The 12438-nt window shown below is 37.4% G+C and overlaps 1 protein-coding gene across 2 annotated transcripts in view; it reads left to right on the forward strand.

Moving 5' to 3' along the window:
- Positions 1 to 5164, forward strand: part of LOC135210332 (uncharacterized) — a 109657-nt gene extending 104493 nt beyond the window's left edge. For both annotated transcript variants that reach the window (XM_064243220.1, XM_064243221.1), the window contains one exon: positions 3919 to 5164. In XM_064243220.1, the coding sequence (XP_064099290.1) occupies positions 3919 to 4287 (369 nt within the window). In that variant the 3' untranslated portion in view covers positions 4288 to 5164. The remainder of the gene's footprint in view (positions 1 to 3918) is intronic.
- Positions 5165 to 12438: the final 7274 nt, after the last annotated feature.

Consider the following 12438-nt stretch of genomic DNA (forward strand, 5'->3'; position numbering starts at 1 on the left):
GGCCTGCACAGACGTGGTGGTGGAATCATCAAGTGAAAAGTATGCCTGTCTGATGGCTTCCTGTATCCAAAAAGAGATAGTATTCTTAAGACATCTCTTTCTTTGTACGCCCTGTGCTAACAAAAAGTCTGCGGCATCCTGGTCTAAGGTGCTGAGTCCTTTTAAGATAGCAATGCAGGGCCTGGACAGGGAACAACAAAAGCTCTTGAGCATCACCACCCACAAAGTCAGTCAGTGATGGAATGGAAAACGAAGTGAACCTGTCATCGTGCACCGAGGGATTCTGGGTCTTGGCCACAAATTCTGGGACAAATTCGTAGGACATCGACCCCCCAACCCCTGGTGTGCTTCACCTCATAGCTCAGACCGTGCAGCTCTCCTACCCTCTTGGAAGATGCCAAAGCCAGAAGGAAAACTGTCTTGAGCGTAAGGTTCCTGTTAGATGAGCGATGCAAGGGCTCATATGGACTCTTAGTGAAGCTCTTAAGAACCAAGGAAACATCCCACGTTGGGGGCTTGAGCTCTCTAGGAGAACTCGACTGCTCAAACCCCTTAATTAGGAAGGAAAGTTCCCAGGAAGAGGAGATGTCGCTACCCTTAAGGCATAACACCAAACTCGGGGCCGCCCTGTAGCCTCTAATAGCAGAAACAGAAACTTTTCTCGTCTCTGAGGAAGGTTAAAAAGTCTGCTATTCGCTAAATAGAGGTCACGATTGGAGAAAAACCCTGTTTACAACACCAAACACAGCAGATCGCCCATTTGCCTTGGTAAACTGCGGAGTTTAACTTTCTAAGACTGCTGGACATGTGCCCAGCTGTTCTCTGGGAAAAGCCTCTCGCTCGGAGGAGATACTTGATAGCCTCCAACCGTGAAGAGACAGAGATTCTACTGACTGGTGGAACCTTTCTGCATGGGGCTGACACAGATGATGTCACCAAGGGGGAATCTCCCTCGGAACCTCTGACAATGACAGCAGATCTGGAAACCATTCCGCCTGAGGCTACAGAGGGGCTACCAAAGTCATCCTGAGACCCTGTGAACTCATCAGCCTGTTCAGAACCTATGGATCAAACAAAACGGAGGGAAGGCATACACCTCCAGGTTGTCCCTGGGATGTTGGAATGTGTCCTCTGCCAATGCTAAAGGATCTGGAACCACTGAACAGAACACCTCCAGCTTCCTGTTGAAGCGTGTCGCGAAAAGGTCCAGCATTGGTCTCCCCCAAATCTGGAAAAGCTTGCACACCACCACTTGATGAAGGGACCACTCTGTGCCTAGGATCTGATCCCAGTGACTGAGTTTGTCTGCTACCACGTTCCGTTTCCCTGGGATATACCTGGCTGAGAGTTCTACCAAATTGCTGACTGCCCACTGGTGAAGCTCGACGGTCAAGGCGTAAAGTTGATGCGAAACCAGGCCTCCCTGTTTGTTCACATAGGCTACCACTGTGGTGTTGTCCGACTTGAACTCCAAGACGTTGATATTTTGCTGCTTTTCCTCCAAACTCCAAATGGCTGAAGCGATGAGGCCGCCTAAATGAGCGCCCCAACCTGTGAGGGAGGCTTCTAAGAACAGAAGGAAGTCCAGTGGGAGAGAACGCAGAGGGACACCTTTCAACAGATTCTGGTCGTCCAACCACCACCGAAGGTCTTCTCTCACTTCCAGAGACAGAGGAACCATAAACAGGGGAGTCCCCTGCCGGAACCAGAATTCTCCCAGTGTCCATTGCAGAGACCGAAGATGAAGACGCCCATGAGGGACCAGCTTCTCCAGGGAAGACAACACTCCCAGAAGAACCTACCACTGATGAGCTGACTGATGTGACTTTGACAGGTAGTTGCATGCTACCACCTGCAACTTCTCCAATCTCTGATCCGACGAGAGAATCCTTTGAGTGGGTATGAGGTTCGACTTTTCCTGGTTGACTAATATGCCCAGTTCCAGCCAGAACCGAAGTAGACGATCCCCGTCCTGCAGCAGCTTCTCCCTGGAAACTGCCAAGACTAACCAATCGTTGAGGTACCTCAGCAAACGGATCCCCTGAGCATGGGCCCAACTTGACATGAGAGAGAAGACCCTTGTGAACACTTGAGGGGTCGTCGTCAGCCCGAAGCACAAGACTTTGAACTTGAAGATCTTGTCAGCAAGAGAGAAGCGAAGAAACTTCCTGGACGTGGGATGAACAGGGATTTGGAAGCATGCGTCTCTCTTAAGTCTATCGACAGCATGAAGTCGCCTTCCCTCATATCTGCCAACACCGAGCACGGGGTCTCCATCTTGAACCGTGTCTTCCTGATGAAGTGATTCAAGGTGGATAAGTCGATCACAGGCCTCCATCCTCCCAACGTCTTGGGCACCAAGATGATGTGACTGTAAAACCCCGGGGACGGACGCACTACTTCCTCTATCACATCCTTGTCCAGCATTTTCTGCACTTCCTCCCGAAGAGCCAAGAACTTCTGAGAATCAGGAGGATATGCCTTCCTGAGTTGCGGCTTGTCCAACAGAGGAGAGAAGTCGAATGATAGTAGGTATCCCACCCGAAGGACATCTACCACCCACTTCTCTGCCCCATAACTCTGCTACTTGGCCCAATGGATGTTCTTTAGAAGTCAAGAGTGTTTGGGGAAGGTGAAAATACCAGTAGTACTGATATATATGCAAGTTACGTTAATCTTTTGTTTATGGTACTTCTGTTTACTGTATTCACTGTTTTAACTAAGTATAATTTATAATTTAGTATACACTTTATTGAGAGGTCATTACAGTTTAAGTATTGATTACTGTCTAGCATAAATAATCTTCCTCTCAGGTTCCATTAGGCTGCTGATGCACAGTAAATTTCCAAAATTATTTTGGGAGAGAAAAAGCATCTTTGACACCAGAAAATAGTATGTGTTGATGAGGCCATCAAGACTCGGAGGAATCCATATTAACCAGAAACACCACACAACAACACACTGAAAAAAGAAAGGAAACATGGGCACAAAACAACTGGCTTGGAAGGAGAGCAAAAGCAATACCGTCTACTCCAAGGCAGTTTAAGAACAAACTGTACACGTCTCTGAGTGCGATACGCAGTTATGACCAGCTTTCACCTCGTACGGGCAGTAGCGGCCAGATCTCTCAGATTCCTTGCTATACTATCTTGATTGTTTTAACCGGTTACCAGCTGGCACTTGGAGATTATCCTATTGTTAAGACCTCAGGTTTGTTCCACATATGAACAACTGTATAATACTGATTAGACACCAACACCCTAGCCTTTATGAAGTCAAGTTGCCTTGACTTTTTAGGTTTGCTACATCAATTTATGTTGCTGAGGCTTTGGTAGACTAGCACATGGTAGGACTTAGTCATAGATGTAATTCACTTTCACCGATATACATCATCGTTGTGGCTTTAATGGTGCAAATAAGAGAATATTTTATTTATACATCTTCACTCAGTTAAAGGTTGCATGATTTTTGTTTCAGAAAAAATAAAGACAAAGTACTAAAAACTGTTATACTTATCCTTTCAAGTGCACATAAATTTTTTGTTAATGTTAATGAATGTTTGTATCTTAGATTCTATATTTTCCCTGTTGGCTGTAAGTTCATGTCTTATTTTTGTTTAGATGTGACATTGATACATTTTATGCATTAATATGCAAGGATCAAACAGTTCACCTTGTTTCTGGCATTCATTCATCTCTCAAATTGTTGACAGTTCGAGAGAGGTTCTGTTTACCGCTGCTTTATGCCTTATTATGAATTATGTAAATACTATGTAGATGTAGTTTGTGGTTCACTTGGACTTCATTCCTGCATTTTAATAAATAAACACTACAAAATTAGATACTAATGTATTATTATTATGTATTATGAAATTCACATAATGCTATGCATGGTCTGAAGACTTTACTTTTTTCACAGAAAACTGCAAAGTTTATGAACATTGCCCATGGAAACACTGCGCCAAGCAGAAGTGTCAACCCTTTTCTGGAGACTTGTCATAAAGGGAATAGAGTGAACATTGTACAGGAGATTGCAGTGGATAATCTTGACCCCCTGCTGCCTTCTGTTAATCAGCCTTACAACAGTCAGGACTCAGAAGATATGGCGCTTGTGCAGAGTTTATGTGCATCAAAGAAATTTTGTCCAATTTTTCCATCTCAAGTTGTATTATCCCCTGTGGCATCTACTCAGCAAGAGAAAAATTGCAGTCCATACAAGTTTCTTGGCATTCATATCTCCCCTTGGAGTACCCATACACCTCATCTGTTTTCCCCACCTTTACTTTGATGAAAAAATAAGTCACAGGACCTAATTAAGGATCTTGGCAACAGTACACTGGTATGGAACTCCCACAAATTGATATAAATATGGATGAGAAATTAAGATTATCATTATACTAAAAATGCAGCATTTATAGATAAAGTAACTATTCAGCAGACATTGGAAGTAGCAATAAATAATTTGGATGGACTATCATTGGTCTACTGTGTATAGGCTAACAAATATTTGGTCAGGGCTAGTTTTTCCTAAGCTACTGCTGCCTGTTTTACTCTCTTAATTGTATAGATGTGCAGTTTGAATCCATTGAGAGTCATTATGACTAATCTTTTAAAGTGACTAGACAAGTCATTGCAATATGTTCTTCAGTAAGGATAATTAAATTTTTCTGTAGAACTAGCCATAAATTACTAGGCAGCAATGCATTATACATTGGATACACTGTTGGTCTCTCGATGAAAAAAATTGTAGCAGCCCTGGTTCTTTTCAATACTACTTGAAAGTATAACATGAGCTTCCTGGTTGGGGTTAAGCATGGGGCCTAGTATTGTTATTTGTAAAATCAGTGTTTGGCGTGGAAGGGTAATATTTTTTGGCCCACTCGATAAAGTATAACTTAATTGTAGGAGTTGAACGTATTTAGTGTTAGTCACAGTGAAGAAAGATAAACTGGAGTGTACTGTAACAAATTGTTGGAACTTTGTGTTCTTATAACATGAGAAAGGGATGAAATATTACTCCTAGTAATACCGTTTCCATTAACTGGAGATAGCTTATATTTTGTTCCTTGAGGAGATAATTTATTTTGTTTTGTTCATATGCTTTACTTTTGGTTTTCTAGGAAGTGCATCAGCCTTGAATAAATCTTGAAAATACATAGGAAGAATTTAGTACCCTAAATTTTACTTCACTGTAAGTTTAACCTTTCTTTGAAGTCCTGATGAATAAAGCTTTGCTTAAACAGTGAACAGCGTTGAAAAAATCTTTGGAATTACAGTATGTAAGGATGAAACCTTACAGTAATTTGAAATACTTCTCAATTCATATGATTTGTCATTATTGTAGTGTAAACTTATTTTTTTTATGTAATCAGATTGTCAGTATTTTAGTATGCTTATTTTGCTTGTGTTGGTTTTTAAATCATGAATTAAGTATACTTATCTTAGTATAACCAAACCACTGTGGCAGGAGGAAGGGTTTTCTCTTGAACAAATTGTTATAACCTTGCTCTTTACATGTATCTTGCTCCAGTTTTCAGTGGTATATAAATGTGACTTTGGTGTAGTTTGATTTAATCTGGTAGGGGTGGTCTAGTATCATAATTTGAATAGGCCCCATGTAAGTACATGTATTATTATTTACTTATTATTTGCTTGTTCCTAATGGGATATAAACTAACAGTTATTAAGTGTAGAATATCTTTCATGCCAAGCCCTAAAGTAGGGTGGCCTGTAGTTACAAGCTGAGCCATATGGTGGCACTAGTTGGTGCAAGCAGTAGACAAAGGCCCAGAGGAAACCCAGTTGACATTTCGACCATGCTAAGTGTGCTGCATCCTTTTATTTCTTTTCCTTTATATTGTCTTGAGGGGATCTCTTGCTATTTTTCTCTTGCGCATAGAAGGAACAGGAGCAACGTTCAAGTGAAGGTTTGCTACGGCCTTGCAGCCATTAAATGTTTCTCACATAAATAGACCCACAAAAGTATTGTTCTTGCTTCCAAGGTAAATTCTGCTCCTGTTCTTCCTCCCATGAGGAATGAGGCTGGTAATCACTAGCCATCTAGTATTGTGTAAATGTGCTGTAAGGGGAGTTCATTGGGGAATACCCTTCACATCCACCAACAATAGCCACTCTGTAGTGCAAATATTCTTTTTTCATCTTGGACTGGATGAGTACATCTTTGTTTCTTTGCATTGGATTCTCTTTTATGATGTGTACTTTTAGTTTTTTTTTTTTCTCCATTGAGCTAAATGACAATGCAAGAGACTTTGGTGTTCATATAGTAGTTTCATGTCCCTGTTATCGGTGGACCCATATTAGTACATTAGCCCTTAAACGCCAAAGCGGTAAAAATAAAAAACTCCCCCGAATTCCGGAGCCGGTTTTGAGTGAGCGCGGAATCGGAAAAAATAATTTTTTAAATAAATCACAGCGCGCTTAGTTTTGAAGATTAAGAGTTCATTTTTGGCTCCTTTTTTTGTCATTGCCTGAAGTATAGTATGCAATCATCAGAAATGAAAAATAATATCATTACCATATGTAAATAATGCGATGTATGGTAGCGAAAAAAAAAAAATTCATACATAATTGTATTAAAATCACGCTGTGCAAAAAACGGTAAAAGCTAACGAGTTTCTTTTTTTTTCGTTGTATTCTACACTACATTGCAATCATTTTGATATATAATACATTGTAAAACAATAAAAGCAACACCGGAAAAATATTATCACAAAACGATGTACGAATTCGTAACGTGCGAACGTAAAAAAATATTTTTTTCAAAAATTCACCGTAAATCTCAATATTGTTCTAGAGACTTTCAATTTGTTTCAAAATGAATAAAAATGATTGAATATTACGATACTGTAAGAGTTTTAGCTTACAATTACGTTTTTCGACCATTTCGGTAGAGTCAAAGTTGACCGAACGTGGTTTTTTTCTATTTATCGAGATTTATATGCAAATATTTCGAAAATGAGAAAAGCTACAACCTTCAAATATCTTTCATTTTATTTTACATGAAATTGCGCACATTTTCATATATAAAACTCTATGAAATGCCTAATATGAAACGGAGCAAATTTTCCGAGAATTCGATGTACGCAATTCGGAGATTTATGGCAGAGAATCCGCGCGCGGAGGGAAGGAAAGTTTTTCATAAATTCACCATAAATCGAAATATTGTGCTAGAGACTTCCAATTTGTTGCAAAATGAAGGTAAATGATTGAATATTACTAAAATATAAGAGATTTAGCTTACAATTGCGTTTTTCGACCATTTCGGTAGAGTCAAAGTTGACCGAACGTGGTTTTTTTTCTATTTATCGTGATTTATATGCAAATATTTTGAAAATGAGAAAAGCTACAAACTTCAATTATTTTTCGTATTTTACATGAAATTGTGCACATTTTCATATATAAAACTTTATGTAACGGCTAATTTAAAATGGTGCAAACATTACCACAATCGCACGTAACATTTTTTCGGAAGAGTTACCGCGCGGACGTAAGGAAAATTTAATATTTTTCATAAATTCACCATAAATCGAAATATTGTGCTAGACTTCCAATTTGTTACAAAATGAAGGTAAATGATTGAATATTACTAAAATACAAGAGTTTTAGCTTACAATTGCGTTTTTCGACCATTTCGGTAGTCAAAATTGACCGAAGGTTGAAAATTTGTCACTTATCATTTTTTATATGAAATATTTCAAAACTGATAAAAGCTACAACCATGGGTTGCTTTTAGTTGTATTGTGCATGAAATTGCGCAAATTTCCATAAATAAACTTTATGTAACGGCTAATTTTAAAATGGTGCAAACATTACCACAATCGCATGTATGATTTTTTTCGGAAGAGTTACCGCGCGGACGTAAGGAAAATGTTTTTTCATAAATTCACCATAAATCGAAATATTGTGCTAGAGACTTCCAATTTGTTGCAAAATTAAGGTAAATAGTTGAATATTACTACAATATAAGCGTTTTAGCTTACAATTGCGTTTTTCTCGGCCATTTCGGTAGAGTCAAAGTTGACCGAGGTTGAAATTTTGGCACTTATCGTTTATTTATATGCTGGAAACAAATATTTCAAAATTGATAAAAGTTACAATCATGACTATTTTTTTGTTGTATTGTGCATGAAATTGTGCACATTTTCATATATAATACTTCATGTAACTGATGATTTAAAACGGTGCAAAAATTATGTCAAAGTGACGAAATAATTTTTGAGATGTGTCACTGATACTTTTTAGTGCGATAAGAAAGAAATTCGCGCTTGCGCGCCTGCGTAATGATTGTAAACAAAACAACGCCTTGATCCGTGAACTCCCAGCATCCCCAAGGCGCGTGATTCAAAAGTTTTCGGCTGGTAGGCCTATAAGTATTTTTCCGCGAATTTTTAAAAAAACTTTTTTGAGCCGACGTATGGTACGTCCATTGTTTCGGAAATCGGGGGAGATTTTGACTTGACGTTTAATACGTCCATTCGGCGTTTAAGGGTTAGGTCCCAGTACCATTACAAGTATTAACCCTCTACGCCGAAGCCCTAAAAATCAAAATCTCTCCTGTATGCCGGCGCCGGTTTGGAGTGAGCGTGGAAGCGGAAAAATAATTTTTTCAAAAAATCACAGCGCGCTTAGTTTTGAAGATAAGAGTTCATTTTTGGCTCATTTTTTTTTGCCATTGCCTGAAGTTTAGTATCAATCATCAGAAATGAAAAATAATATCATTATCATATGTAAATAATGCGATATATGGTAGCAAAAAAAAAAAAAAAAAAAATTCATAGATAATTGTATTCAAATCACGCTGTGCAAAAACGGTCAAAGCTAACGAGTTACTTTTTTTTCGTTTGTATTGTACACTAAATTGCAATCCTTTTGATATAATAATACATAGTAAAACAATAAAATCAACACCGGAAAAATATTATCACAAAATGATGTACGAATTCGTAACACGCGGACGTTAAAAAAATGTTATTTTTCAAAAATTTCACCGTAATTCTAAATATTGGTTCTAGAGACTTCCAATTTGTTTCAAAATTAAGAAAAAATGATTGAATATTACGATACTGTGAGTTTTAGATTTTAGATTAGAAATTGCAGATTTCGACCATTTCGGATGAGTTAAATTTGACCGAATGTCGAAATATTTATATATATATTTTTTTATATGCACATATTTCGGAGCTGGAAAAAGCTACAACCTTCAATTATTTTTTATTGTATTTTTCATGAATTTGCGCACATTTTGATATATGAAACTCTATAAAAAGGCTAATATGAAAAGGAGCAAATATTAGGATAATGCGATGTACGTATTTCGGAGACTTGCGGCCGCGAATCGGCGCGTTAGTAGTGAAGGTAAATATATTTTTCAAAAATTCACAATAAATCACAATATTGTTTTAGAGACTTCAAATTTGTTTCAAAATGAAGAAAAATGACGGAATATTACTAGGCCGTAAGAGTTTTAGCTTACAATTGCGTTTTTCAACTATTTCGGTAGAGTCAAATTTGACTGAACGTGGTTTTTTTTCTATTTATCGTGATTTATATGCAAATATTTGGAAAAAGAGAAAGCTACAACCTTCAATCATTTTTAGTTGTATTCTACATGAAATTGCGCACATTTTCTATATAAAAACTTTATGTAACAGCTAATTTTAAATGGTGCAAACATTTCGACAATCGCACAAAAAATTCTGATTTTTTTCGGAAGAGTTACAGAGCGAACGTAAGGAAAATTTTTTTTTCATAAATTCACCATAAATCGAAATATTGTGCTAGAGACTTCCAAGTCGTTGCAAAATGAAGGTAAATGATTGAATATTACTAGAATATAAGAGTTTTAGCTTACAATTGCGTTTTTCGACCATTTCGGTAGAGTCAAAAGTTGACCGAAAGTTGAAATTTTTGCACTTAACGTTATTTATATGAAAATATTTCGAAACTGATAAAAGCTACAACCATGGGTTGTTATTTGTTGTATTGTGCATGAAATTGGGCACATTTCCATATATAAAACTTTATGTAACGGCAAATTTAAAAGGGTGCAAACATTAGGACAATCGCACGAAAAAATTTATCGGAAGAGTTATCGCACGAACGTAAGGAAAAAGTTTTTTCATATTCACCATAAATCGAAATATTGTGCTAGAGACGTCAAATTTGTTGCAAAATGAAGGCAAATGACTGAATATTATTATAATATAAGAATTTTAGCTTACAATTGCGTTTCTCGACCATTTCTGTAGACTCAAAGTTGACTGAAGGTTGAAATTTTTGCACTTATCGTTATTTATGTGAAAATATCTCAAAAGTGATAAAAGCTACAATCATGAGTATTTTTTTGTTGTATTTTACATGAAATTGCGCACATTTTCATATATAATACTTCATGTAAAGGATAATTTAAAATGGTGCAAAAATTATGTCAGTGACGAAATAATTTCCGAGATGTGTCACTGATACTTTTTAGTGTGATAAGAAAGAAATTCGCGCTTGCGCGCCTGCGCAGCGATTGTAAACAAAACAACGCCTTGATCCGTGAACTCCCAGCATCCCCCAAGGAGCGTGATACAAAAGTTTTCGGCTGGTAGGCCTATAAGTATTTTTCCGCGAATTTTTAAAAAAAACTTTTTTGAGCCGACGTATGATACTTCCAATCGGCATACGGGAGACATTTTGACTCGACGTTTAATACGTCCAATCGGCATAAGAGGGTTAATTGCTCAGAAACCATATAACAGAATAATGAAGTTTTTTGTAGAATGTTCTAATTTCCTCATTTACGTTCAAAGCATTTCATGATCTTGCCACACTTTGTAGAGCATTGTTAAAGTTGTCCAAACAGTTGACATTTGATGTACTGCAGCGCGTACTGAGGGAGATGAAATATCTCAACATTTGAGGGCAACTGGTGGTGCACATGTGGTATGTATTGCATGAAGTGCTCTGAATGTAAACTTGAGGAAATGCAGAACATTCTACAAAAAAACTGCATTACTCTGTTATATGGTTTCTGAACAATAAATACTTGTAATGGTACTGGGACTTACTAGACACCCTGTAGTACTCTTTTTCATAGGCATAAAAATTGTATTTTCTTTATCATGTTTGGCAAGAGGATGAAGGCACGAGAAGTGTGTACTGGCTCCTGGAGATGCTGGAACACCACCAGCTCTTTCTTCCAAACCCTCTTTCATTTCATCTTGGCACTCAACAGCTGTCATCTTATGCACTGTAGTCACTTCATCTTCACTAACGATCTCTAAGTAACCACCACCTTTATGTTTTGAGCTGAGCTGATTTGAAAGGGGTAACAGGAGGAAAACCTCGCAGTTGCACTATGAATCAATTGTTAGGAGAAGGTGGAAGAAAGAGAAGATGAAAGGAGGTACAGTAAATGAAATGAAAGGGGTTACAGCTAAGGGCCAAAGGCACGCTGCAAAGAACCTTAACCCTCTAATGCCGATTGGACGTATTAAACGTCGACATAAATTGTCTGTCGGGTGCCGATTGTACATATTAAACGTCAATAAAAAAATTAAAAATTCGCAGAAAAATACTTATAGGCCTACCAGGTGAAAACTTTAGAATCACGCGCCTTGGGGGATGCTGGGAGCTCACGGATCAAGGCGTTGTTTTGTTTACAATCTTTACGCAGGCGCGCAAGCGCGAATTTCTTTCTTATCGCATTAAAAAGTATCAGTGACATCTCAGAAATTATTTAAGTCACTTTAACATAATTTTTGCACCATTTTAAATTAGCCGTTACATGGAGTATTATATATGAAAATGTGTGCAATTTCATGTAAATAAAAAAAAAAAATACTCATGATTGTAGCTTTTATCAGTTTTGAAATATTTTCATATAAATAATGGTAAGTGCCAAAATTTCAACCTTAGGTCAACTTTGACTACCGAAATGGTCAAAAAACGCAATTGTAAGCTAAAACTCTTATATTCTAGTGATATTTAATCATTTACCTTCATTTTGCAACAAATTGGACGTCTCTAGCACAATATTTCGATTTATGGTGAATTTATGAAAATAAAAACTTTTCCTTACGTCCGCGCGGTAACTCTTCCGATAAATTTTTTCGTGCGATTGTCGTAATGTTTGCACCATTTTAGATTAGCCGTTACATAAAGTTTTATATTTGGAAATGTGCGCAATTTCATACACAATACAACTAAAAACAACTCATGGTTGTAGCTTTTATCAGTTTTGAAATATTTTCATATAAATAACGATAAGTGCCAAAATTTCAACCTTCGGTCAACTTTGACTACCGAAATGGTCGAAAAATGCAATTGTAAGCTAAAACACTTATATTCTAGTAATATTCAATCATTTACCTTCATTTTGCAACAAATTGGAAGTCTCTAGCACAATATTTTGATTTCTGGTGAATTTATGGAA

This window comes from Macrobrachium nipponense, chromosome 39, assembly GCF_015104395.2.
Source record: "Macrobrachium nipponense isolate FS-2020 chromosome 39, ASM1510439v2, whole genome shotgun sequence".
NCBI classification, from domain to species: Eukaryota; Metazoa; Arthropoda; class Malacostraca; order Decapoda; family Palaemonidae; genus Macrobrachium; species Macrobrachium nipponense.